The sequence below is a fragment of the Temnothorax nylanderi genome, unplaced genomic scaffold, assembly GCF_030848795.1.
Source record: "Temnothorax nylanderi isolate EJ_2023f unplaced genomic scaffold, tnyl_v1.0 TNYL_tig0003_pilon, whole genome shotgun sequence".
Lineage (NCBI taxonomy): Eukaryota > Metazoa > Arthropoda > Insecta > Hymenoptera > Formicidae > Temnothorax > Temnothorax nylanderi.
The window spans coordinates 3,466,295-3,492,332 of NW_027249065.1; the positions used below are offsets into that span (position 1 = coordinate 3,466,295).

The 26,038-nt window shown below is 37.4% G+C and overlaps 5 protein-coding genes and 1 long non-coding RNA gene across 6 annotated transcripts in view; 1 reads left to right on the forward strand and 5 right to left on the reverse strand.

Annotated features, from left to right (window-relative positions):
- Positions 1-16,228, forward strand: part of LOC139772484 (uncharacterized) — a 62,431-nt gene extending 46,203 nt beyond the window's left edge. Inside the window, exon 3 of the long non-coding RNA XR_011718134.1 lies at positions 15,771-16,228. This is a non-coding gene — a long non-coding RNA (uncharacterized lncRNA). The remainder of the gene's footprint in view (positions 1-15,770) is intronic.
- Positions 1,287-3,734, reverse strand: LOC139770050 (odorant receptor 49a-like). The gene is made up of 6 exons (XM_071701697.1): positions 3,729-3,734; positions 2,473-3,281; positions 2,039-2,138; positions 1,771-1,881; positions 1,523-1,678; positions 1,287-1,447 (listed from the first exon to the last, which is right to left on the reverse strand). Exons 1-6 carry the CDS (start codon positions 3,732-3,734, stop codon positions 1,394-1,396), a joined length of 1,236 nt encoding a protein of 411 aa, XP_071557798.1. The 3' UTR covers positions 1,287-1,393.
- Positions 3,991-9,965, reverse strand: LOC139770054 (uncharacterized). Its single transcript, XM_071701712.1, has 9 exons — positions 8,712-9,965; positions 8,426-8,525; positions 8,194-8,304; positions 7,616-7,828; positions 5,789-6,672; positions 5,525-5,624; positions 5,130-5,240; positions 4,245-4,400; positions 3,991-4,173 (listed from the first exon to the last, which is right to left on the reverse strand). Exons 1-9 carry the CDS (start codon positions 9,527-9,529, stop codon positions 4,120-4,122), a joined length of 2,547 nt encoding a protein of 848 aa, XP_071557813.1. The 5' UTR covers positions 9,530-9,965; the 3' UTR covers positions 3,991-4,119.
- On the reverse strand, positions 9,957-12,799 carry LOC139772371 (odorant receptor 10-like). Its single transcript, XM_071706041.1, has 5 exons — positions 11,554-12,799; positions 11,221-11,320; positions 10,988-11,098; positions 10,693-10,848; positions 9,957-10,482 (listed from the first exon to the last, which is right to left on the reverse strand). The coding sequence occupies exons 1-5, from the start codon at positions 12,372-12,374 to the stop codon at positions 10,429-10,431; spliced, it is 1,242 nt and encodes a 413-aa protein (XP_071562142.1). The 5' UTR covers positions 12,375-12,799; the 3' UTR covers positions 9,957-10,428.
- A 1,242-nt stretch (positions 16,229-17,470) lies between the features above and the next one.
- On the reverse strand, positions 17,471-23,016 carry LOC139770151 (uncharacterized). The gene is made up of 10 exons (XM_071701907.1): positions 22,978-23,016; positions 22,046-22,842; positions 21,075-21,174; positions 20,807-20,917; positions 20,545-20,716; positions 19,020-19,800; positions 18,455-18,554; positions 18,229-18,339; positions 17,886-18,041; positions 17,471-17,636 (listed from the first exon to the last, which is right to left on the reverse strand). Exons 1-10 carry the CDS (start codon positions 23,014-23,016, stop codon positions 17,583-17,585), a joined length of 2,421 nt encoding a protein of 806 aa, XP_071558008.1. The 3' UTR covers positions 17,471-17,582.
- A 462-nt stretch (positions 23,017-23,478) lies between these two features.
- Positions 23,479-25,569, reverse strand: LOC139770157 (odorant receptor 10-like). Its single transcript, XM_071701920.1, has 5 exons — positions 24,794-25,569; positions 24,578-24,677; positions 24,040-24,150; positions 23,811-23,966; positions 23,479-23,683 (listed from the first exon to the last, which is right to left on the reverse strand). Exons 1-5 carry the CDS (start codon positions 25,567-25,569, stop codon positions 23,630-23,632), a joined length of 1,197 nt encoding a protein of 398 aa, XP_071558021.1. The 3' UTR covers positions 23,479-23,629.
- Positions 25,570-26,038: the final 469 nt, after the last annotated feature.

Consider the following 26,038-nt stretch of genomic DNA (forward strand, 5'->3'; position numbering starts at 1 on the left):
GACGTATTAGACACAGTAATTATCAATATGAGGGCGAGACTCTTTTTTCCCGATAGACGATGTGTCTGTTTCATAGCACTCCATCACTGCCGATGCCGGTTAGGCACATGCAGCTTGGCCGCCTAGAAGTCTTCATACAATAGATTGAACACCTAGTAGACAGTCGGGAAGATTTCTGCGATAACGTGGATGAGAGATTGACAATGATCGTGCAACAGTATGTTCGAATCTTACGGTAAATCATTCTCAGACGTGGACCGTCTGAGCTAACCTTTTGGACGGGGTCAACAACCCTTTAAAATAGTTTATAATGATTATTATATTACGTATCTCTTATAATTTATTATAAATCAAATAAATATAAAATATAATTTATTATAAAATTCGAAGTATAGGTTCCAATGGAAAATCCGTACGAATAAACCGGGCTAACTAAGAACCAGCGCGGTAAATGATGCGCGAAAGTTTTATTTATAAATATATATATATTTAATAATTTTTTAATAATTTATTATATTTTTATACTTTTTTATAATAATGTCATACAAATGTAAGTAATATGTTTAAAATTTTTATTCATAATAATATATACTGATCATAATAATATTATTCCCGAAAGAAAGAAATAGTACGGTATAAAATGTAATACTTATAAAAATAGCGGGTTATACGAACTATTTCATATTACCCAACATCACTATTTTTTATGATATACCAATCAGTTTTAAAATCGTTCTATGCACCTGCACGGTGTATTTAATGTCCAACTCATAGTTGGAATTCCGTGAATCCGTTCGTTCGATCATGGCATTATGGACGAATCGGAGGAAAACCTTCTCACTTGTTTGCAAAGCGATCGCATGATTGCAACTGACAGGTAAAAGTACGATTAAACGTGCCAGTTTGCATGTCTCTACCGCGGTTGCTTCTATCGCAGCGCAGTTAAAAGTTCGGGGGTTACGTGCAACGGATTACGTGTGTGCATATTTTGCAAATTCGAGGAATTACAGGATGGAATTACAGGATGAAATCGATTTACATGAGACGGCTTTTAACAAAAGTATATCTACCTTGCGTTATATAGGTCATCGTAGATCGTGAGTCGTATTGATCAGTAATAAGCGAATTGTTAATTAAGTTAATATTGAATCTTTTGCAACAAATAATCTTAAAGTTAATAATCTTAAGTAAATGTAAATGCCGAAAAGATGCTGTTTAACTTTCTCTTATTTTTTATGAAATGTTTTAAGGTTCATGAAAGGAAAAGGGAGAGATTAACATTAAAATAAGAAGTATTGATTGTTTATCTTATCCATTCGTTTCAAAGGTGGCGTTAATTACAGATAATTAATATTTGAGTACTGAATTGTTATGACAGTCAATTTCATTAAAGTTATGTGATGAATTTTCGGAGTAGATTAAAGTACGCCATTGATGTTCTAACGATCTATGAAATAACGAAACAAACATATAATTTAATCCTGGCACACACAAGTCAAAATGAGACAAGATTTCAACTTACATTACTGAACGTAGGTAGAGACATTTCTATCATTTTGCCCGCTGAGATTTTTGCCGGAATATTGGAAACCGCCATTATCAGGATTAGAGTTCGAGCCCTTTTATGCGGAAGACGATGCCAATTGGTCGTAGACGTCATTAACCCAAGTTTAAGGCTCTGTCACAATTAATTAAGTATATATTTTGTGCTCGTGAAGACGTTGGTGTTCAATGTAGACAGCGCGTAATGTGAATGTCAACACTAGCTACCTGATCTGTCAACAGTTGACCGACGTAGCAATTAGTAAAAATGGAAAAAGCGAAAGATGTAAGTATCACAGACATAGTTAACATGGCTGTAGAATCGCTACTTTCCCATTCCTATAAAGTTATCACTGTTGCAGTACACGAAGCTTGCGATACAATAATATTTAACAAATACTATCTCAGTATTAATTTTTATGCGAGAATTAGAACTGTCAAATTATTACGCATAGATAAAAGATTCCGCCTCGCGGAAATTGTTCGACGAGATTACCATAATAACGTAGTACCCCGTAAGACATAAAAGTATAGTACAGCCCACTATTTCCACTAACCATACATATCGCATGGATTCCTCTACTTGTTTTAGGAAACTGTAATTAGACGATTTATCTCTTTAATGATTGTATTATTTATACAGTTTTGCTTACAACATTATATTGTATTAAGATATATTTCATAAAATGTTAAAATAAAATAATAGTATTTGTCGTATGTGTGATAATTGTAATAATTTTATAATTTTAATCGAAATGTTTCGTTGTATTTTCTGTAATAGACATAATCTGAAAGAAATTATCGCAATAGTGACATTCTAATTCTGTTATATCAATTCCGTTTAGTAATTATCCGCACTCAACAAAATTAATATAAAGCGTCTCACTTCCATAAAAATCTTCCCCATCACGTTCATCTTTGTCGACTCACCGTCTCACTTTTATCTGATGCTCTACGATATCAGCCAGCAATATCGCGACATCTCTATCGTTCGGTTCCGGCATGTCGTTGAGATTCTGGAACTTGCCTATCAAGACACTTAGTTGTCCGCAAACGTGCATGACGAAAAACGCGGCCAATCCGGCCGCGCCGACCGTTACCGAGTAGGTGAGCAATCCTGCGAAGAATTGCAGAGTGAAGACGATCTCGTATGCCGGCGAGGCCTGTTCGTCGAACTTGACGAAGTAGCTCGGGCATGCCAGCGCTCTCACCGTGGTGTTCATCGGCGTGAGCATTCGTCCTTTCGAGAGCGGCACGACAGTACGGTAAGACAATCCGCCGACGTACATGAAGACGGCAGAGACAATCGCGAATTTTCGCCCTATCCTCGCCTTGGATAACATCGCTTGCCGATGCCTCAAATCAACCGTATCCCTCCAATCCTGCCGCGCCTGCTTCAGACAATATTGAATCTCTCTCGCGTGGTACACGAGCAGGCTGTACTTCATGAAACCCATCCAACAATTCAGAAGCGGCCCGAGTAATCTCACTCTACGTTTGAAGTCGCGTTCCTTCAAGAACATCAGCAGGAGACCCGGCACGATGATGAACGCGAATAGAAAGTAGCAAAAGACTTTGTGTAAGCGAGTCGCGATTCTTTCCACGCTGGAAGCGTAACGGGAAATTGGCCACGCGCCGATCATTCGCATGATAATGCGAGTCACTTGCACTGCGTAATTGAAATCATTTTCACTGTTCACCTTCAACGAATCTCCCATAATTAGCTGCACTTTCTTCTTCTGTTTTTAAATTAATATTTAACACGCGATTTTTGCGCTCGTCTCGTTTTTTTCCCGGGCGTTGAGAATTTTCGTTAATAGCATTAATACCGTTTCCGCATTTCGGGTGACAGATGGTCAGGTGGGACCAGAAGCTCGAGCATGACTGGACAGGATGTATGTGATAATGGGCGGTCTCTCTTTCTACGGGAAGAGTAGTGTGCGCCGCGCTTGCGTGCATAAAACGTCTGCGCATAATGACAGGGTTACGCGAAAGAGACTCTAGCGAATTGTACGTGCTAAAGTGTCGGATGAATGCAACGTTTCAAAGAATTGCCGTGTGACGCACGTACATATACCGCTTCGTAAAGTGTAAATTTATAAGTCGGAAAGGGTAAAATCGGGTAATTTGCTCCTGTTGCCGTGCAAGCAGAATGTCATACAGGTAAAATATTACAGTTCATATACATGCATTATCTAACGATTACTGCAACCCACTGCTGATAGCTGAAAGTTTGTTTTAATTACAAGCGCGACGATATAATAGTAATATGAAAGTTCACAAAATATACAAAATTCTATAAGTATTTTAGATTGCGCTTTGCATGATTTTATATCGTGTAATGATGTGTGTGTAGCTCTGGGACATATTTTAGTAGAAAACTAGACGAGACATACTTGTACTCTCTTTTTCAGAAAATATCAATATTTATATTAATAAATAATAATAGATATGTCAATCTCTTATTTATTAAAATTACATTTATTTCTCTTTTTTTCTCGATACATATCGGATAACTAATTGACATTCATTTGCAATCAGTGGTCGTATTATTCATTTCTATACCTCGGATAAATTTTACGTAGTTAATGTACGCAGCATGTTCAAGTAGGCAACCGACGTCTTAACCACCTGTTAATTGGATGAAGGATGTGTAAATCATGCTACTCGCAAGAAGATACGATAGACATTGCGTTACTCACGTCGCCGAAAGTACTTATAGACAACTCAAAGAGATTTCCGGCGGTAAGTTTGACCGATGTATTGGACATAGCGATCATCAACACGAGAGCGAGGCTCCTTGTTCCTGGTAGACGATGCCAATCGATCATATACGATACCTCGCCGATCTCCTTACACTGGTTACAAGATTATTTTTTTATACGAATAAATATAACTTTCTGTACACCGTTAAGAATTACTTTATAGGATTCTGAATTTTATTTTCTTTATATATTATTAAAATTCTATTGCTCGTATCATAAAATTATGTACACTGTTGGAAAATTTTTGTAGGTTTGTTAAAAAAGGTCCTTGTTAAAGTTTTTGTGTAAAATAATCAACACATACATGTGTAGATTTAACATATGCCTGCTATGTTAATTGAACTAAACAAAAAAATATAAAATTATTAAAATAATTTAAAGAATATGTTAAAGTAACACAATTTGAATGTATTTATTAAATGTGTTAAAATTTACAAAAAAAGAGTGTTGATTTTACTCTATAACAGAAGTGGGAATAAAAATTTACAGAATAAGAATGTTGATTTTATCTTACAATCTTAACTTCAACATAAAAGTTATGTTAATTGTACACATAATTAACCTCAAATTACGATCACAATTACATTTCTTTTCTGTAGAAATATTTTAACATAGTATCGGTGTTACCATTTAACACATCCATATTATGTTAAATTAACACAAAAATTTGAGTGGACGGTTTGGGACATGCGATTTATGTTATATTTAACACAAATTTTCCAACAGTGTAATATACTGTGAAATGTATTGTATTTGTATTGAGATTTGGCATTAAATTTATCAGAGGTGCAGAGGAATTAAATTAGGACTGTATGATTTTACCTTTTCGCTAACAAGCTCGCCGATGTAACAAAGTATAAAAATATTGAAAGTAAGAGATATATATAAAATAATGTTCGTTACATAACTTGTCATCTCTCTAGTCTCCCATTCCTGGAACGTAAAGATTCCTGTATTCGGAATTACATTTTACCTGTTATAAATCGCGAATCTGATATTGGCCTAGTTTACATCGTTTGGTACGCGTACCAAGTACTATATTCGTATCAAATCCGTGTTAAATCTCGGGTTATACCGGTGTAAACCGAGATTTGATACGGATTTGATACGAATATAGTATTTTTACGCGTACCGACAGGTCGGTGTAAACTAGGCTGTTGTTTTAGAATAGCAATGCGCTTCGCGTGGTACGTATACTTTTTGTACGATATGCATACCATGATAATATAATATCCAAGAAAACACATGCTTAATGTACAGCCTGCAATTTCCACGACGGATATTTCACGCAGTATCTTGTCCGTTAGCGATATAAAACTAAAAAGTAACCGACACGTTATCACGTAGAAAATGTTTTGCAGGAAAAACATGACTTTGTTAATTGTTTCTATATGATTAAAAATAAATTGCAGCGCCCTGTACAGATACATATATATATTGTATGCAAGAGTACCGACGATGCTCGTCGGAGAGCGACTTACTCTAAGATTCGAACGTGCTGTTGCACGATTATCGTCAGCCTCTCATCCACGTTATCGCACAAATCTTCCCGTCCGTCCACCAAGTGTTCTATCCATTGTATTAAGACTTCCAGACGGCCGTAAGCGTGCATCGCGAAAGCAGCGGCTAAGCTACATGCGCCGGTACTGATGGAATGCACGATAAAACCCGACAGTGCCTGTATCCAGAAGAAAATCTCACTGACGGGACTGTGTCTCGCGTCGATTAGCACCCTGGCGACCGGGTACATTAGTGGCCGATACGTCAAGTTACCATCGTCCTCCGTGATCTTGCCGTTATTGAACGGTAGAGCGAGATAATAGAACGTGGCACCGCCGTACATGAAGAACGCGCAGATCGTCACGAGACGTCGGCCGAACTTCGCGTTTCTTATCATGATCATCCGATCGCCGTAATGCTGAGTGTTCGTCCAGTCGCTCGCGATATGCTCGATACCCCTGCGAATGTCGTTCTCGCGGAAGATCAGTGAGGAGTACTTGACGACGGCCATCAGGCAGAAATTCAACGGTCCAGTAAGTTTCAAGATATTGTACGCGTCGTCCATTTCGAGCACCAGGTAGATTGCGGAGGGTACGAAGAGGAAGCCGATCAGGCTGGTGCAAATGATGTTCACCAGCGCGTACGCGTATCTCTCGATACTTGAAATCTCGGTTGATTTCGGCCAGGCACCGATCGGCTTTAGAAGCCAACGATTCAGCTGGATGCTCAGCCGCATATTCTTCTTGTGATCGTAAACGATCGCGACGGGATTTGCCTTCTCTGTGATGACGGTTTCATGCATTGTTGAGTCAGTGAGAGCTCGGTGATTACTGATGGGATTGTGCGAGAGCTCGAGTGCGGAAAGTCAAGTGCGGCTGCGCTATTCCGCGTGCGACTTCCTTCCTAGGAAAGGGGCGATCAATCGATCGGCAGGAAACGAAGGGTAAACTTTATGTGAGCAGTTTTCAATTTCCGTGAGGGGGATCAAGATTTCCTTATGTGGTACTGCTGCACCTGTCTGTTCATGAATTATGAAAGGAAAGAGTTCCATTCTTCGCGGAGATATTTTCCGCGACTTATCGGGACGGAACGCAAATGATTCTTTCTTGTATAAGGTATTATATAATATCATATGTGGATGAATATAATTTTGCATACAAATACATATATATAGATTACATAAAATACTTAAATAGAGGAATTATAAAAATATGTAATATTTTTACACAAATTTATAAAAATAAAGATATCATGTTTTTAAATGAAAAGAAAATGCTTTGTCTTACTTCAAGATATGTTTTCCAAATTGTAGATATTATTTTATAATAGAATAGAATTGTTTTTTCTATTAATATTTGAACGAAATATATTTTTATAGAAATATATTGAAAAATATTTTATCTCGTTGCTTTGCATTTTGAAGCATCAGTAGTTCATCAAGCATGAGTAAAAATATAAAAATATGAGATATATATAGTAAAAATGCACATATCTAATGATACTATCTGATATAACAATAATATGAAAACAAAATTCTAATATTTTCAATTGTATTTTGTATTACATGATTTTACCTCATGTAATAATATATGTAGCGTCAAGAGATAATTTAAAGGAAAATATTTATACTACATATTTATTTCTTTCTTTCTTCTCGATATGCATCAGGTAACTATAATTGGCATTTATTCGCAATTAGTCGTCGTATTAATAATTTTGACACGTCGAACAAGTTTTATGTAGTTAACGTACGCAGCATGTTCAAGTAAGCGACAGATGTTTTAACCACCTATCAGTTGGACGAATCATGTATAAGTCATATTGCTCGACACAAATATGATAGACATTGATGCTGCGTTACTCACGTCGCCGAAAGTACTGAGGGACAATTCAAAGAGATTTCCGGCTGTAAGTTTGACCGACGAATTGGACATCGCGATCATCAATACGAGAGCGAGACCCTTCTTTCCCGATAGACAATGCCAATCGATCATGTACGATACCTCGCCGACCTTCTTGCACTGTTTACAAGATTATTTTTCTTATTTCTTTTATGTGATATACAATTACACTTACTATAAGGCCGGTATTCATTATCAGATCTTATTTCAAGACCATCTTAAGTAATATCTTGAGATGTTAATACAGCTCTGTGATTGGTTAATGACATCTTAAGAGTGTACTTAAGACGGTCTTAAATATAAGAACCGATTATGAATACCGACCCAAGAGTTACTGTCTAAAATATAAATTTTACATAAATTCTATTATTATTAGAATTATAATATTCCTGTTATTATGAAAATATACCGTGAAGATATACTTTATCATAAAGTTTGCTTTTAATTTATCACAAGTGCAAGCAATTCGTTTATAAGTACTTTACCTTTTCGGCGACAAGTTCGCCGATGTAACAAAATATAAAAATATTGAACGTAAGAGATATAAGAAGAACGATATACGTTATATAACTTGTAGTCTCTTTACTCTCCCATTCCTGGAAAGTAAAGATTCCTGTATTCGAGGCTCCATTGTAAATCGTACACGTTGCTCTCCGACATTGCTTCGAAATAGCAATGCGCTTCGCATGGTACGTACATTTTGTACGATATGCATACCATGAGAGTATAATATCCAAGAAAACACATGTTTAACGTACATCCTACAATTTCCACGACAGATATTTCACGCAATACTTTGTCCGTTAGCGATATAAAACTGGAAGGTAACGGATGTATTATCGGACAGAATATATTTCGCAAGAGAATGTCGTTACGAAAACAAATAAAAATTAATTGGAGTGCTCTATAAATACGTATATAGAGCACTTCACTACAGTTTTAATGGCACTGTTTAATAAAAATTTGAAAAGATATTAACGATCCTCGTCGGAGAATGACTCACCGTAAAATTCGAACGTGCTGCTGCACGATCATTGTCAATCTCTCGTCCACGTTATCGCAGAAGTCTTCCCGACCGTCTACTAGGTGTTCAATCCATTGCATTAAAACTTCTAGGCGGCCGTAAGCGTGCATCGCGAACACGGCGGCCAAACTGCAGGCACCGGCAGTGATGGAGTGTGCTATGAAACCCGACAAGCATTGCATCCAGAAGAGAATCTCAGCGACGGGACTGTGTCGCGCGTCGACAATCACCCGGGCGACTGGATACACCAGTGGCCGATACGTCAGGTTACCATCGCTCTCCGTGATCTTGCCCTTACTGAAAGGCAGAGCGAGATAATAGAACACGGCACCGCCGTACATGAAGAACGCGCAGATGGCCACGAGACGTCGGCCGAACTTCGCGCTCCTGATCATGATGACCCGATCGCCGTAATGCTGGGTGTTCATCCAGTCGCTCTCGATATGCTTGATACCCGTGCGAATATCGTTCTCGCGGAAGATCAGCGAGGAGTACTTGACAACGGCCATTAGGCAAAAACTCAGCGGACCGGAAAGTTTTAGGATGTGGTACGTGTTATCCATTTCGAGCGCCATGAAGATGGCAGAGGGTACGAAGAGGAAGCCGATCAGGCTGGTGCAAATTACGTTTACCAGCCCGTACGCGTATCTCTCCATATGTGAAATCTCAGTTAATTTCGGCCAGACACCGATCGGCTGCAGTATCCAACGATTCAGCTGAACGCTCAGCTGCATGTCTTTCTCATGCTCGTAGACCGTTGCGACAGGATTCGTTCTTTCCATTATAGTTTCTAGCATTATTGAACTGGCGAAGGTTCGACGATCACTGGAGAGGAATGCGCGAGAGTTTGAACGAGGAAAGTCAAACGCGCGCTGCGTCTGCGCTGTTCCAGCGCGACTTCCCTTCTAGGAAAGGGGCGATCAAAGCGATCGGAACACGAAGGGTGAACTTTGCAGACGCAATTCTCGATTTCCGCGAGGGGGATCGTAGGTTTCCTCATGTGGTGCTGCACCTGTCTGTTCATGAATTATGAACGGAAAAGATTTACATTCTTCGCGGAGATATTTTCCGCGATCGGGACGGATCGCAAATGTTTCTTTGTTGCGTAAAGTGTTGTACGATATTACGCGATAAACACGATTTTTCATACGTATACATGTATGTAGATTACATAATGCTAAAAATAATGATATTACACGATATTACGCGATAAACACGATTTTTCATACGTATACATGTATGTAGATTACATAATGTTAAAAATAATGATATTACAATTGGTTTTCAAATGAAGGAAATGTTTTGTCTCATTTTTTTGCGATGTGTTCTCCAAATTGTAAAAATTGTTGTATAATATAGTAGAATTGTTCCCGTAATATCATTTGAACAAAGTATATTTTCATAAAGATACATTGGGAAGTAGTTTATTCTGCTTTGTATTGGAGCATCGATAGTTTATTAATATATAAAATAACTGAAGTGCACGTATCTAATGATACTATCTGAGAAGACAAGTCTAATCTCCAAATAGTACCAGGTAATAATTGAAAAAGTGCAATATTACATACTTCGACTGTTTTATTCGGAGCGCAAGTATCAAGATTCATTGAATAAACGTACTCGTACAAAGTTTACTGCAGTTTCGTGAAGGATTTAATGTCATTTGATGAGCACTACCATTTCAAATCGTACTTTCTCAAGTAGTAAACGTTCGTAGCATGTTCAAGTAAGCGACAGATGATTTGATAACCTTTTTAAGATAATTATATTGTTATAATATCTTATACGATTAATTTAAAAATATCTATTCCGATATATAGAATGCATAGAATGCAACAGATTTTTTATTTTGTTATATGTTTGTTTTTTCTTTTTTTTTAAATTAAACTCTTGAATTTTAAAAATATTAATAGATAATGTAAAATTCTAAATTTTTTAAATATATGAGTATAATACTTACGTCACCGAAGCTGCTGATGGACAGCTCGATTATATTTCCGGCAGTCAGTCTGGTGGTTGCGTTGGACATACATATTATCAAGATTACGGCAAGACTCTTCTTTTTCGGAAGCCGGTGCCAATCGATCATGTACGAGCTCTCACGTACTTTTACAGTCTGTCATAAGATTTCTGTTATAAATGATTGTCACGAAAAGTGTTTCAAATTATCTGGCGCTATTATGCAATATATCGTTGTTCAAAGTTCGTAGGATTTGCACGTTGTGTAATGATGTTTTGGAAAATAACTGGTATACCTGTTCCGTTAAAAGTTCGCCTATGTAACAAAATATGAATATGTTGAATGTTAGCGAAATGAGGAGTGTCAAATATGTTAAGCCGCTTACAGGTTGCTTAAAATCCCATTCCTACAATACACAGAATTTATATGATTGCCAAATAATTAACATCAAAAAGGGATAATGATTCTTCTTATATTATTCACAAAAATATAGGATTCATGAACTTATTATGTTAAGTCGATATGTACCATCATGCAATAATATCCAAGAAAACATATATTCAATGTACATCCCACAACTTCGACCAGAGATATTTCATGCAACAATTCCTCTGTTAGCGATATGAAGCTAAAAATACGTAGAAAAAACTAATAGCATGTCTTCTTTATGAAAGTCATATTTTATGTGGCAATATCTTTATTCAAAGAAGTTCCCTTGTTAATTATTTAAACTTAAATTATTGTCAAATATATTCGGTTATCGCATAACATTAGTTAATTGTCGGTATAAATTAATTTTTGGCATCGCAACATTTAACAAATGACGATGCAATGTTTTAACATGTTCGAAGTCATACTTACTTCAAGATGCGTACATGTAATTGTATTATATTAGCCAGTCTCTCGTCCGTGGTATCGTTGACGCCTTCACGACCGTCAACTAGATGGTTTATCCAGGACATGAGCACCTGCAGCTGTCCGCAAGCATGCATCGCGAGGAGGGCTGCCAAGCCGCATGAGGCTACCGTGATGTTGTGGGCGATAAGGCCGGCAAATAGCTGGATGAAATAAAAGATTTCGTTGACGGGACTACGACGGGTGTCGACGATCACGTTGGGCACTGGAAACACCAGCCTACGATAGGTGAGATTGCCATCCTCTTCGACGGTCTTCGCGCGAGTTAACGGCACCGCCACGAAATAGAACAAGACACCGCCGTACATGAAGAAGCTGCAGACGACCGCTAATCGACGACCGAAGTTCGCGCTCTCCAGCATCATCCTCCTTTCGTCCGTGTATTTTACGTTTCTCCAGTCACCCTCGATGTAATCGACGCATCTACGTATGTCCTCCTCCCGCAGAAGCAGGGCGCAGTACTTCAAAACGGCCATGAAGAAGAAGGTGAGAGCGCTGCCGAGTTTTAATTGATTGTAGAAGTCCTTGATTTCCAGGACGATGAACATGCCGCTGGGAATTAAAAGGAAACCCAGTAGCACGTAGCAGATGACATTCAGCGCTCTGTACCACAGCGTCTCTATCCAGGAATGTCTCAGCGGCCATGTACCGATCATCTTCATGACCCAGACATTCAGTCGCATATTGGCTCGAAAATCATCTTTGTAATTCTGATTATACAGCCTAGGCTCTTTGCGGGTATCAGGATAATGGAGCGAGTTTTCCATTATCGCAGTACGGATGATTGATACGTACTGACAGTCGCGATGCTACGAGCTTGTCATCGACGTGATTTGCGCTTGCGCCACTTTGTGGTCTCCGTGGAAGAAAAAGGGATTTTACGCGGAAATTTTCTAAGCGAGTAGCGGAAAACTTTGTTCGATTATCTGAAAAGGGTACGTGGTGCTTCGAGAATCGTTTCCTGAAAGGTGCAGTTTATAATAGCTCATGTTGGTAGACACTAAGGGAGACGACGTGAAGTTATATTTGGACTGAATTCCGATTTAAAAAAATTGTAGAGAAAGAAGGAACGTTATGTACAAGCTGACGAATGTGCGGTAGTCTTTGTAATGTGGTGACGGAAAGAGAAATATATTCATTATATGAAAAAAACTGTGCTTTGACGTAGTTCGTGATACCGATTGTAAAAAAAATGGTGTTTAAATATTATTCTATATATTATACATACGTATAAGTTGTATATTTAATTAATAATTTCTTTCATTAATAATTGAAGTTTGAGTTATATTCTTTATAAGTGGAAAAATGTCAGAGTAATACTATATAAAAATACTATGTTAAAAAAATAATTCTTAAAGGTTACATTTTTACAAATATATAACTTTAGATATATATAACTTTTATCATTGAAGCTCTTTTTCTTTCTATTATATTGTGAGTGAAATATACAGAGAAAATTGCTTACCATCTCGAAGCTCTAGAATGAAAGACCGATTATTTTACCCGACGTGAGCTTTGTAAGATATGTATACCTGGCTATGGCGCAATTACTATAGGACAAGACAACGAGCTTCTTCACTATAGGCAAGTAATACCAATCGATTGCGCAGCAGATTGTGTTTACTTTTACTCCCCTGTCATGTGCAACAAGTGCATGTATATTAGCATTGTATTATCGAAATTTAATAACTTTCCTTTAAATAACATTTGTTACTTATTACTTTTATACACAGTACTTTATTTTTACGTACTCTTCCAGTTAAAAATATTTTAGTATTTAGACATTTCAATTATCTACGTATTACACCTGACTACTTAGAACTTCCCCAATGTAACATAATATAAAAATATTTGAAGTAAAGGATACAAGCATTATAACATGTGTCAGGATAGTGCATTATTTCGTTTCCATCTCTAAAATGTATTATTTTATTCGAAAAACTCAGAGGAACTACGAAAAATATGCATGTAGATTGCATGAAAATAGATATCAAATGTTAATAAATATAATGCATCGCTGTTGTGTGCATGTCGTTATCGCGTTACATTCTTCCAACAATTTCGATAAAACACATTTCTCCTACAACGTTTTGAATCTGATGTAAAAATCTAAAATTCGAGATTAATTGTTATTGTAATTTTCAGTAATGTTAAAAACGTTTTTTTTAATTAACATAATACTTTTATTGATAAAATCTTTAATCATGTAAGGCTATTTCAAGGAATAAATTTACTCAGAGTCTTTCTGAATTTAATATTCAATAAATTTAATTGATCCCACAAAGCATCACAAGCGAAATTATTAATATTTTAATATAAAGTTTTCATATATCAAGTCAAATTACAAATCTAAAAAAAAAATTAGAACTAACGAGAAACGCGTAACAATTTCAGCTACTTACTTATGTATCCTCATCTGATGCATGACAATCGCCGACAATCTCAGAGCAACTGCAACGGCGCGATCTCTCGATCATTGATTTTCATTCACCAAGTTCTCCAGCCAAGTGGCTAACATAGCTTTGTCCACAAGCATGCATGGTGACCAATTCGGTGATCCCACAGACGCTGGTTATCACAATGACGATGCCAGTCACCAAATGCATCGAAAACACGATCTCGTAAGCGGGACTCAGCTGTGAATCGAAGAAGATAAAGTCATTCTCCATAGTTGGAATTCCATAAATCCGTTCATTCGATCACGGCATGCATATGGATGAGTCGGAGGAAAATCCTTTCACTTGTTTGCAGTCGCAACTTGCAGATTGCAACTGACAGATAAAAAAATACAATGAATCCTGCCGGTTTGTATCATATACGTTCTCGGGTCTACGTGAATCTCCTCCGTCACCGCGGTTCGGTCGCAGTACAGTTAGAAGTTTAGTACAAAAGTTATGTGCGTGCAATTTTTTGCTGATACGAGATAATTACAGGATGGGATCGATTCACACGAGACGACCCTTAGCAAAGTACGTCTACCTTGCGTTAGGTCATCGTGAGTTGAACAGTGATACGCGAATTGTTAATTGAGTCATAATGAATCTCTCGCGGTAACTAATCTTAAAAATTCAGACTCTTAGGTAAATGTAGATTATGTAAACAGCCGAAAAGTTGCTGTTTAACTTCCTCTGATTTCTTATGAAATGTTTTCATATGAAAGAGAAAATTAAGATTAAAATAAGAAGTTTCAATCAATCGTGTCACTCCAATCCTGCCACGCCTGCTTCACGCAAGATTGAATCTCTCCTGTGGTACATGAGCGAGTTATACTTCATGCAACCCATCCAACAATTTAGGAGCGACGCAAGCAATCTGATTCTACGTTTAATAGCGTTTAATTCGGTTAATAGCGTTTCTGCAATTTTGAGTTTATGGCTGACAAATGGTCATGAGGGGCCATCAGTTCGGATATAACTGGGCAAATGTATATGATAATGGGTGGTCTTCTTTTTGCAGTAAATGTAGAGTATGTGGCGCGCTTGCGTGCACAAGACGTCTGCGCATAATATTGGGGTTGTACCCAAAAGGGTTGGCAAAAATTACGTGTCTGGATAAATGCAACGTTGACGGGTACAAAGAAAAATTACTGTGCGTGAAATTATACGATTATATTTTGTAAATTTTAAATTTACGAACCAGAAAGGGTAACGTCATCTGTGTAATTTGTGCCGCATATCGTTTGCGGTGTGTAAGCAGAATGTCGCATGTGATTAAAATGTTAACACGTACATTACTCTCACAGTTGAAAAACCCATTACAGAGATGCGAGCATTTGTTTGTTGTTTAATACTAAGTTACACGCACACACATGCGTGACATAACAATGATGTGAATATAAAAATATATAAAAATTATACATTTCGCTTTCAACGTAGGGGTACAATATAAAAGAATTCAGAAATTTTTATGCTTGCGTTGATCTATCGTACTAATGGTGCTATTATGTAATACATTTAATTAAAATTCATAGATTTCAATATCCATAATTTTCCATATATGAAATTTATTTTATTTATCCAACATCTAACTAATCGCAGCTTTAAATGTACTGGTTGTGCGCAATATATTCAAATGTTCGCACAATCTAAAAAATACATAATTTCATATTTAATGACGAATCATTGTTTCGAGTGACTAGAAGATCATTATTTTTTTTGTTTTAGCATTTTAAACGAAGATAGAAATATGTGGAGCACACTGACGGCGCCAAAACTATTGAGAGAGGTCCATATATTTTTTGGCAGTGAATTTAATGGGAATGCTAGACGTCGCGATTATAATTATCAAAAAAAGATCGTGAGCAGTCTTGTGCGGAATTCCATACCAGTCGAGCGTGCAGAAGGTAATGTACATCTTCGTGTTCTATATACAATACAACAAATAAATAATTCTTACCGTTTTGATTAAGTAACAGTTATCGATCAATACTTGATCCGTGAAAAGTTTACTGATGAAACACAGTATGAAGATATTAACGATGAATGTTAAAAGAAGTATAATATACATTAGCATGGTCACCGCGGCGTTATTTTCTCACTCCTGTAAAAATGTTTTGATGTATATTGAAATATGAAATATGCAACCGTTTGCTGTAATCTAAAATATATTCTTAATCACTTAATGTCTTAACTCGTATCGTGAATCACAATTGATGATCGAAGACAAGAGTTGATCGCAAGTTAAAATGATAATAAACGCTCTCCTGCGTTTGCACGCGTTAAGAATTCAAACGTTGCGTGGAGAACAGAGACTACTACGGCGATAGAGTTTGCGAGGAAAATTGCTTGCAAAGGGGATAATTGTTTTGTAAGGAAAGTATTCTTATCTATTTATCGGTCGGTGCATCGACGAATATCGTTGATGCCTTTTCAACCGTCAACTAGATAAATTATCCAGGATATGAGCATTTTGTAACTGTCCGCAAGCATGCATCACGAAGAAGACTGCCAAGCTATACTCGGCTACCGAAATAGGTAAGATTGCCATCCTCTTAAACAATTTTCGTGCGAGTTAATGTATCGCCACGAAATAGAGCATATAACGCTGCCGTACATGAAGACGCTACAGACAACCACTAGCTAACAGCCGAAATTTGTGTTCTCCATCATGATCTTCCTCTCTTTCATGTATTTCACGTCCCTCCAGTCTCTCGATGTAATTGACACACTTGTGTCCTCGCGCAGAAGCTGGACGCAGTACTTCATCACGGCCATGAAGAAGAAGATGAAAGCGCTGTTAAATTTTAATTGGTTGTAGAAGTCCTGCGTTTTAAAAAATCGTGAAAAAAGAAGAAGCGTTATACGCAAACTGACGAATGTGCGGTTTAGTCTTTGCAATATGTCTGACGGACAGACAAGTATATTTCTCGTGGAAAAAGAACTATGCCAAGAAATGGTTTGTAATGGTATCAATTGTAAAAAATAATATTCAAATATTATTCTATATATTATACATGCACTAGCAGATCCTTATGTCGATAATGAGAGAGGGAAATTCGGCAAAATTATTTGGTTTGATATTTTTCTTGTTGTCACGCTTAGCTTTTACTACAGAAGCAGCGAGACGAGGACGTAGTGAAACTTCTAATCCCAATTTTACTTTTTTAAATATTTGTTGTATTCGTTTTTTTCGTAGATTTTTTAATAGCAAAATTTCTAGCAACACTGATTTTATTTATTTGGAAAGGGGAGGGTTTTAATCTCCAAACCTCCTTTAGGATCCGCCAGTGTATACATATAACATGTATATTTTATTAATAATGTCTTTCATCAATAATTGAAAGTTGATTAATTTTGTTATAAATGGAATAATGTTAGAGTTTTTGGGATGGTAATAATCTCTGAAGAATAAAGACGAAATCAAATTAGTATGGATGCCCATTTAAGATTTCCAGTTACAAATACCTATTTTGCATATTGTAATAAAGTTTTTTATACACACTGTATATTCATATATACAATGTAATATTCACACAGTTATAAAGTAACTGTCCGCAATAAGTTTAAATACGCCATCGCAGTTCTAATAACCTGAAAATTAAATAAAATTTATTTGCATAAAACGTTATATACATATATATGCATGTAAATTTATCCGCATTTTTAAAGGAAAACCGATTATCGGAATAATACTATATTAATAAAATACTATATTAATAAAATAATTCTGAAAGGTTAAATTTTAATTATATATGTAATCTTATAAACTTCTATATACTACGGAAACTTTTCTTCGTTACTACTATATTGTGGGTGAAATGTACAGACAAAATTGCTTACGGCACCGAAGCTGCTGAATGAAAGATCGATTACTTTACCCGCCGTGAGCTTCGTAGGATATCTGGCCATGGCGATTACTAGGACAAGACAACGAGCTTCTTTACTAGGCAGGCAATACCAATCGATCGTGCAGCAAGTTGTGTTTACCTTACTCCCCTGTTATGTAATGTGCAACAAGTTCATGTATATTAGCATCTTATTATCAAAAATTAATAACTTTCCTTTAAATGTATTATTTCATTATTTGTTACTTATTATTTTAAAGTACTTTATTTTTATGTACTTTTCCGGTTAACAGTATTTTTGCATTTGAACATTTAATTCTGTTATCTATGTATCTTACCTGACTACTTAGAACTTCCCCAATATAACATAATATAAAAATATTAAAAGTAAAGGATACGAGCATTATGGCATATGTCATAAAGGATAGTGCATCATTTCGTTCCCATCCCTAAAATATTATTTTATTTGAAAATCTCAGAGCAACTACGAAAATTCTGCACGTAGATTGCATGAAAATAGATATAAAATGTTATAAATATGATGCATCGCTGTTGTGTGCATACCGTAATCACGTAATATCCTAAGAGACACAGTACCAAAGTACTACCAATAATTTCGATAAAACACATTTCTCCTACAACGTTTTGTATCTGATGTAAAAATCTAAAATTTGAAATTATGTAATTATAATTTCCAGTATTGTATGTTAAAAACTTTTTTCAAATTAATATTTTTATTGATAAAATCTTTCATCGTGTAAGGCTTATTATATAAGGGCATTATATAAAGCTTATTGTATAAGATAATTCAAGGAGTAAATTCGCAGAGAGCCTTTCTGAATTTAATATTCAATAAATAGAAACTTAATCGATCCCAAGGAGCACCACACAAAATTGTTAATACTTCAATGTAAAATATTCATATATCAGAGTTAAATTACAAACCTAGAAAGAAATTTGAAAGTAAGGGCCAAAGCACATAACATGGCATAGCAATATACGACGGTCGTAATCCCCGACCTGACAGATCAGGATACGCCAAAGCTTGTGCGTTACTTACGTCCATGACTACGACTGTCATATGTGCTTTGGCCCTAACGGGAAATACGTAACAACTTCAGCTACTTACTTACGTATCCTCACGTGATGCACAACAATCGCCGCCAATCTCAGCGCAACGACGCGATCTTTCGACCATTGATCCTCGTTCGCCAAATTCTCCAACCAAACGGCCAACATCTTGAGCTGTCCGCAAGCGTGCATGGTGAACAACGCGGTGATCCCGCAGACGCTGGTTTTCACAACGTATATGACGATGCCGGTCACCAAATGCATCGAAAACACGATCTCGTAAGCGGGACTCAGCTGCGGATCGAAGAAGATAAAGTAGTTACCCTGCACCAGCGGTCTGATCGTTACATTCCCGATCACGATCTTGCCGCGGGCTATGGGCTGAATCAGACGGTAAGTGAAGCCGCTGATGAAGAGGAACAGCGTGGTGCAAATGAGAATGAATCGCCCGGCCTTGGCTTTGTCCAACATGATTCTGCGATCGTTCGTGTCCTGTACGTTTCGCCAGTCTTCTTGCATATGTCTCATGCATTCCTTGATACGATCTTCCCGTAACATCAGCGTGCAGTACATGGCAGGTACCATGCTGTAGAAGCAGAGCGCGCCCGTCATTCTGAGTCGGCTCTTGAACGTATCCATGATTAGAAACATGTACAGCATCCACGGTATCAGATTGAAGGATAGCAGGAAGCAGCACGCGGTCCTAACGAGTCCTCTGAGAAATCGCGTCAGTTTCGGAGGTTTCTCCAGGTTCGGCCATATGCCAATCAGTCCCAGAATCAATCTGTGGACCTGCACGGTGTATCTAATGTCCAACTCATAGTTGGAATTCCGTAAATCCGTTCGTTCGATCATGGCATGCATATGGACGCGAGCCGGGGGGAAAACCCGAATCTCTCCCTCTCACTTGTTTGCGAGGCGATCGCACGATTGCAACTGACAGATAAAAGTACGACGAAACCTGCCAGTTTGCATTATGCACGCTCTCGCGTCTGCGTGAATCGTCTCCGTTACCCCGCGGTGCCTCTGTCGCAGCACGGTGAAAAGTTTGGTACAAATTGTTGTGTGCGCGCAATTTTTTGCCGGTACGAGATAATTATAGGATGGGATCGATTCACACGAGACGGCCTTTAGCCGAAAGGACGTTTACCTTGCGTTAGGTCATCGTAGATCGTGAGTTATATTGAACAGAAGTTCGCGAATTGTTAATTAACTCAACATATTGAATCTTTTGCTATAACTAATTTTAAAATTAAAAATTGTAAGCAAATGTAAAATATGCTGAAAAGGTGCTGTTTAACTTTTCCTGATTTCTTATGAAATATTTTTATATTCATGAAAGATAAAAGGAAAGATTAAGATTAAAATAAGAAGAATTGATTATCTTATTCATTTAGTCCAATAATATTCAGTCAGATAGTATTAATTACAGATTTATAAACGGATACTATATCATTATGATAATTATTTCATCACAATTATGTGAATTTTCGGAGCAGATTAAAGTATGCCATCGATGTTTTAACAATCTATGAAATAACGAAATAGATAAATAATTTTCTACTGGTAAATGAAAATGTGACAAGCTTCTATACTTACGTTACTGAATGTAGGTAGGGACATTTCTACAATTCTGCCTGCCGAGATTTTTGCCGGAATATTGGAAATTGCCATTATCAGGATTAAAGTACGAGCCCTTTTGTACTTAAGACGATGCCAACTCGTCGTGGACGTCATTAACCCAAACTTGATGCTCTGTCATAATTAATTAAGTATATTTTATGGGCAATGGTCATGAACGCGTTGCTGTCTAATTTTCACAGCAAGCATTTTGTCACTTGCTACCTGATCTGTCAACCGTTGACCGACGTAGCAATTAGTAAAAATGGAGAAAGTGAATGACGTAAGCATCACAGACATAGTTAACATAGCTGTCGAGTTACTATTCTCCCATTCCTATAAAGTTAAAACAATTGTAATATACTTGTGAAATGATTTGCGACAAATACCATCACTGTTTTAATTCTATGCTAGAATTAATTGAACTCAATCTACTTAAATTAAATTATTAATCATGAATAAAGGCCGCGCGAAAATTGTTCGTCGTTTTTACCATAATAATGTAGTATCCCGAAAGGCATAAGAGTATAGCAGAGCCCATTATTTCCACTAACCATACATATCGCATAGTTTCTTCTACTTGTTTCAGGAAACTGTAAACGAACGATATATCTATGTCGTAATTGTAACATTTGTGCAATTTTGTGTTTACAGCATTATGTCATATTAGAATGTATTTAATAAAGTGTCAAAATAATAATTGTCTAGTATTTGTCTTATATCATAATCATAATAATTACACTAATTAACAAGGTTTTTCTAACACGGCTAAACACATTTATTTTTTTTAAATAAAATATTTAATATTCTAATTATATGACAATATGACAATAAAAAATTAATAATTAAACTCAGTTTTTTTCTTTAATGTGTTTCTTTGAGTTGCTGACTTCAAAGTGGTTGAATACTTTACTATTATTAATGTATACGGACTTATTCATTTTTATTATAATAAATAAAATACAATATATAAAATTTATTTGCTTGTATCGTAATTTTTTGTACATGAGATTGCTTTTTTGTAATCCAAGAGCAGAAAATTAAAATGTAATAATGGGACTAACATGCTTTATACAATACGTAAAAAATCTCGATCTTTGAAATTACATAAATTGTATATCGATAATATAAAAGTGTTACGTGTTACGAACTTTTTGTTGTCTTTTTCATATTTACTACGTACGAATTAGAGACATCCTATTTCATTCATGTTATTAAAAAAATTTAACTTTGCCGACTAGTGTAATAGTTCGTTATTTCACTTTACAATTTGTAATTTTAATCTGTTGTATTTTTCCTGATAAGCATAATATGAAAGAATATATACAACAGCTACACATTGTACAATAATAACATGCTAATTTCATTATATCAATTCCGTTTCGTAATTATTCGACCTTACTAAAATTAATAAGAAATGTCTTATTTACATAAATATCTTTCCCTTTATCTTTGTAGACTTACTGTTTTATTTTTATCTGATGCTCCACGATATCAGCTAGCAATATCGCGATAGCTCGATCATCGGGCTGCGGCATGTCATTGAGACGTTGCAGCTTGTTGATTAAAACGCTCAGTTGTCCGCAAACGTGCATGATGAAAAACGCAGCCAATCCGGCCGCGCCAACCCTTGCCGAATACGTGATCAATCCTGCGAAGAACTGTAGAGTGAAGACGATCTCGTATGCTGGCGAAACCTCTCCGTCGAATTTCACAAAATAGCTCGGGCAGGCCAACGCTCTCACCGTGACGTTCATCGGCGTGAGCATGCGACCCTTTGAGAGCGGCACGAGAGTGCGGTAAGACAGTCCACCGACGTACATAAAGACGGCAGAAAAGATCGCGAACTTCCGGCCTACCTTCGCTTTAGACAGCATCGCTTGCCGATCGTTCCAATCGATCGCGTCATTCCAATCCTGCCATGCCTGCTTCACGCAAGATTGAATCTCTCTCGCGTGGTATATAAGCAGGCTGTACTTCATGCAACCCATCCAACAATTTAGGATCGGCGCGAGCAATCTGACTTTACGTTTGAACTCGTGTTCCTTCAGGAATACCCGCAGGAGACCCGGCACGATGATGAACGCGAACAGAAAGTAGCAAATGACGTTTTGCAAGCGGGTCGCGATTCTTTCCACGTTGGAAGCGTAACTGGGAATCGGCCACGTGCCGATCATTCGCAGGATAACGCGAGTCACTTGCACGGCGTAATTGAAATCGTTTTCGTGCCGGTTCGTCTTCGACGAGCCTTCCATGATTAGCTTTATTTAATGTTTCTTTTATTAAGTTCAAATTTAACACGCGATTGAATTCTGGACCACGAATTTTGCGCTTGTACCGTTCTTTCCCGAGCACTATGAATTTCCGTTAATTCCGTTCCCGCATTTCGGGTTCACGACTGACAGATGGTCAGGCGGGACCAGAAACTCGAGCATGACTGGGTAGGTGTATATATTGACAGGTGGTTTTTTTTTGTGGTAAGAGTAGAGTGTACAGCGCGCTTGCGTGCATAAAACGTCTGCGCATAATGCCGGGTTACACGCAAGGGGTTGGCGAATTTTACGTGTCAAACTGTCGGATAAACGCAACGTTGACGGACAAAGAGAAGAATCGCCGTGCGACGCGTGGCATACGACTTTGTAAAATTTAAATTTACGAACCAGAAAGGGTAAAGTCAGCTGTAATTTGTGCCGTATGTTATTTGTGATGCGTAAGCAGAATGTCACGTAAGTAAAATGTTAACGCATACATTACCCTCGCAGTTAAATAACCCTTTGCATCAGAGATACGAAAATTTGTTTAATGCCAAGTTACATGCGTGACACAACAATGAATATAAAAATATATGAAGATCATACGTTTTGCTTTCAACATATGTGTGTAATAAAAAATGAATATAATGATAAAGGAATTCAGAAATTTTCATGCTTGCGTTGATCTACCATACTAATGGTGCTATATACATTACACTGAAATCCGTAGATTTCAATATCCTGCACGATTTTCTACAGATGATATTTATTTCTTTCATCTAACGAATTGCATCTTTTAAATGCTGGTTGTACGCAATATATTTAGATACGCGACCGATGTTCGCATAATCTAAAAAATACACAATTGTATATTTAATGACGATTTATCGTTTCGAATTACTATATATCTAGAAAATCATTGAATTTTTTTCTGGCATTTTAAGCGAACGAGATGGAAGTATGTGAAGCACACTTACGGCGCCAAAACTATTGAGAGATAGATCCATAAATTTTCCGGCTGTGATTTTTACGGGAATGCTAGACATCGCGATTATCAAAACGAGACCGCGCGCGGTCTTATGCGGGATTCGATACCAGTCGAGAGTACAGAAGGTAATGTACATCTTCATGTTCTATATATACGATTACGTAACAAATAAATAATTCTTGATCAATCTGATCAAGTAACAATTTATCGATCAATACCTGATCCGTGAGAAGCTCACCGATGAAGCACAGTATTAAGATATTAAAGATGAATGTTAAAAGAAGTATGGTATATGTTAGCATGGACACCGCATCGTTATTTTCCCATTCCTGTAGAACAAACATCAAAATATCTTCTATTAATTAATCTCCTTTAATACACAGAGAGAATTTTCTCTTAGAATTTATCCTGAAAATCTGGTAGTTGTGGGACAACATGTATTGCGAAGAATTATATGCGAGCTGTTCTGATTAATATTTATTATGATAAAAAATATTAATATTTATTACAGTAAAATATGTTGGATTAATTTTACTAAAATGTATAGTAAAATTTCAATAATTTTTAAAAAATTACCAATCTGCTTGGTGATTTTTATTACGTTGTTTGTAAAATGTCTTTTGCATATTTCAAAAATTCCTTGGTTCCTAAGTTGTCCCAAGTTTGTAGTCAATTTAACGGTAAAATATAACGAAACATTCTCTCCGTGTACATATTCTTGATTTATATTATAAGCTTATCAATTATATCGCATACCATTATTATATAATATCCAAGAAGACACAAGATGAGCGTGCACCCGACTACTTCCACCAAACATACGTATTGTAAAATTTCTTCTACCTTGCTTAAAAAGCTGAATGGCATTAATATAATAACATCTCATTTTTAATAATTTTTTCTTTATATGTGTAAAACGGCAATTGTGTAATTTTCCCCCCACACACAATGCGATCGGCATAATAATGTTACCTTTTAATTCTGATATGCTGTCTCACGACGGCCGCCAGTTCCACGTTGGCTTTCTTATCAGAGAAGTATTCGGCCTGCGTGAGATTCTCCATTCTGGCAATAAGAATTTTTAACTGGCCACAGGCGTGTAACACCAGAAGAGCTGCCAGACTGCAGGCTCCGCTGGTCACCGAGTACTGCACGAATCCGGAGAGAAACTGAATCGAGAAGATAATCTCGTAAGCCGGAGTCTTCTGCGGGTCGATGAATACGTAGTAACCAGCGAATCCCATCGGCCTAATCGTCACGTTCTGCGGCGTGACGATGACTCCGCGCGATAACGGCACGATCGTGCGATACGAGAATCCGCTGCCGTACACGAAGGCCACGCAGAAGATCGCGAGGTTGCGTCCGATCCTCGAGTTGCCCATCATGATCCTGCGGTCCTCCGCCAGACTCGTCTTAGTCCAGTCCTCCTCGATGTGCTCGATGCAATCCTTGATTCGATCGCTTCGGCAGATCAACATCGCGTGCTTTAGCACCGCCATCAAGCAGTTGCACATGGGACCGATCATCTTGAGGCGACGACGCGCGTTCGACTCCTTGAGGAACATCTTTAATATGCCCGGCACGAAGATGAAGTAGAGCAGGCCCTGGCACAGGATCCTGAGCATCTTCGTCTGGACGATTTTGACAGTGGACGAGACATCGGGCGACGGCCAGATGCCGATCAGGTTTAAGACACCGCGCGTAACGTGCACGGTGCGCCTGATGTCATCGCGGATATTCATGTGCATGACTCGAGGACCTACTTGATCTTGATGTCGCCGACGAAGGACTAATCGGACGTACCGTCATGAAGCGGAAAATGTGAATGACACTGCGCTTGCGTCTTCGACGAGAACGGAAGAGGTGAGGGAGATTGACGGCAGATGCGGCGATTGTTACCCGCAATCTTTTTTTCCCCTCTTGTAAATCACGGAAAGGTTGCGAAAGTTGTTGGGGATGTTCGAGGAAGGGAGCACCGCGACGGGAAGTCTAGCGACTTTAGAAAGTAGCGAGAAAATAGCGAGGAAAAAATAGCGAGCCGAGGAAAACCGCACATGGTGTATTGATCCTTTGATAGTACGCTGATCCCTTCGTGTTCAATGAAATATTTTACTGTGGAAGATGAAGCAAGAGATACGGTGGATCAAATAAGGAATATAAATAATTATGGGAGTCGCAATATAAAATTTATACCAATTTCTTTTCTTATTGTTAGTA